This window comes from Calidris pugnax, unplaced genomic scaffold (genome assembly GCF_001431845.1).
Source record: "Calidris pugnax isolate Ruff unplaced genomic scaffold, ASM143184v1 scaffold735, whole genome shotgun sequence".
NCBI lineage: Eukaryota > Metazoa > Chordata > Aves > Charadriiformes > Scolopacidae > Calidris > Calidris pugnax.
The window spans coordinates 15,544-18,313 of NW_015091403.1; the positions used below are offsets into that span (position 1 = coordinate 15,544).

Genomic DNA, 2,770 nt, shown 5'->3' on the forward strand with positions numbered 1-2,770 from the left:
GCGTCGTCGATGCGGAACATGTAGCAGCCGATGCCCTGGGGTGGGGTGGGGTGGGGTGGAGAAGACCGAAAAAGAAAGGGAGGTGAGATTGGGTGGTTGGTGGTGGTGGGGAATGGTCTCCGTGGGGTGGGGAGGTGAAGGGGGGGAGGGCATCATTGGGGTGGGGACACCATGATGGGACGTCAGGATGGGATGGAGACACCACCAGGGGATGTCATCATGGGATGGGGACACCACCAGGGACATCCTGATGGGATGTAGACACCACCAGGGGATGGAGACACCATGAAGGGACATCATCATGGGATGGGGACACCATGATGGGATGGGGACACCATGAAGAAACATCATGATGGGATGGGGACACCATCATGAGATGGGGACACCATCATGGGTTGAGGACATCGTGATGCGGTGGGGACACCATGAAGGAACATCATGATGGGATGGGGACACCATGATGGGACGTCATCATGGGATGGGGGCACCATCAAGGAACATCATGATGGGATGGGGACACCATGAAGGGATGGAGACACCATCAAGGGATGGGGACACCATGATGGGATGGGGACACCATGATGGGATGACACCATGGGATGGAGACACCATCAAGGGACGTCATCATGGGATGGGGACACCATCAGGGGATGAGGACACCATCATGGGATGGAGACACCATGAAGGGACGTCAGGATGGGATGTGGACACCATCATGGGACATCATGATGGGGTGGGGACACCATGAAGACACGTCATGATGGGATGGGGACACCATGAGGGGACATCATCATGGGATGGGGTCACCACCAGGGGATGGGGACACCATGAAGGGACGTCAGGATGGGATGTGGACACCATCATGGGACATCATGATGGGGTGGGGACACCATGAAGACACGTCATGATGGGATGGGGACACCATGATGGGATGACATCATGGGATGGGGACACCATCAAGGGACATCCTGATGGGATGGGGACACCATGAAGGGATGGAGACACCATGATGGGACGTCAGGATGGGATGGGGACACCATGAAGACACGTCATGATGGGATGGGGACACCATCAAGGGACACCATGATGGGATGGGGACACCATCAAGGGATGTCATCATGGGATGGGGACACCATGAAGGGACACCCCGATGGGATGGGGACATGAAGCACCCGATGCCTCATGGGATGGGGACACCATCAAGGGACATCCTGATGGGATGGGGACACCATGAAGGGATGGAGACACCATGATGGGACGTCAGGATGGGATGGGGACACCATGAAGACACGTCATGATGGGATGGGGACACCATCAAGGGACACCATGATGGGATGGGGACACCATCAAGGGATGTCATCATGGGATGGGGACACCATGAAGGGACACCCCGATGGGATGGGGACATGAAGCACCCGATGCCCCAGGAGATGGGGACACGATCCCTGAGCAGATGATGCCCCACGTCCCCATGGGGTCTCCACGTCCCCAGGGACCACCAGGGGTGACCCCAGTGTGTCCACAAGGTGCCCCTGAGATCCCACCTCCCTCTTGACCTTCTCCCGATCCTCAACCCCCAGGAGATGGGGACACGATCCCTGAGCAGATGATGCCCCACGTCCCCATGGGGTCTCCACGTCCCCAGGGACCACCAGGGGTGACCCCAACGTGTCCCCGAGGTCCCCATGGGTTGTCCCCGAGGTGTCCTCAAAGTCCCCGAGATCCCACCTCCCTCTTGACCTTCTCCCAATTCTCAACGAGCCCCAGGGGGATCCCACCCCATGTCCTCATGGAGTCTCCACGTCCCCAAGGGCCACCAGGGGTGACCCCAACGTGTCCCCGAGGTCCCCATGGGTTGTCCCCGAGGTGTCCTGAAGGTCCCCGAGATCCCACCTCCCTCTTGACCTTCTCCCAATCCTCAGCGAGCCCCAGGGGGATCCCACCCCACGTCCCCATGGGGTCTCCACGTCCCCAGGGGCCACCGGGGGTGACCCCAACGTGTCCCCGAGGTCCCCCCGGGTTGTCCCCGAGGTGTCCCCCCCCCACCTTGCTGTCGTAGAACTTCTCCCTCTTGTCGGTGAGGACGGAGCGGACCACGATCCCCGAGTACTCGATGACCATCTCCCCGGCCTCGATGTTGCGTTTGCAGAACAGGCCCCGCCCGTGGATGGCCGAGCTTTTGGGGGGGGGGGAGGGGACAGGAGGGGACAGAGGTGTCACCCCCCACCCCACAGTGGTGGGACAACACCCCCTCCCCCCACAGCGGGACACCCCGACACCCAGTGGGACCCACCAACACCCACCAGGACCTTCTGCTTGGACCGTGGGGACAGCGAGGAGGGGGGGGACGTTGGGGTGGGGGGACATCAAGGGTGGGGTGACACCAGGGATGGGGTGACACCAGGGATGGGGTGACACCAGGGATGGGGTGACACCAAGGAGGGGTGACAACGAGGTGACACCAGAGGAGGGTGACACTGCGGAGGAGTGACAACGGGGTGGGGTGACACCAGGTTGGGGTGACACCAAGGATGGGGTGACAAGGAGGTGACACCACCAAGAGGAGGTGACACCGGGGAGGGTGACAGCAGGGGAGGAGGATGGGGAAGGTGACAATGAGGGGGGTGACGGGGTGTCGGGGTGACACGGTGACGGGGTGAGGAGGCGACAGGGTGACAGAGGGGGTGTCAGGGTGATGGGGTGACAAGGTGACAGGGTGACATAGTGACCGGGTGACAGGGTCGGGGGGTGACAAGGTGTCAGGGTGACA

The 2,770-nt window shown here is 61.1% G+C and overlaps 1 protein-coding gene across 1 annotated transcript in view; it reads right to left on the bottom strand.

The window, feature by feature from the left end:
* The window catches only part of LOC106899532 (histone-lysine N-methyltransferase 2B-like), a gene marked incomplete at its 5' end in the record, with an annotated part of 25,003 nt that overhangs the window by 2,576 nt on the left and 19,657 nt on the right, over positions 1–2,770 (bottom strand). The window contains one exon of the mRNA XM_014961407.1: positions 2,047–2,176. Within this exon, the coding sequence (XP_014816893.1) occupies positions 2,047–2,176 (130 nt within the window). The remainder of the gene's footprint in view (positions 1–2,046; positions 2,177–2,770) is intronic.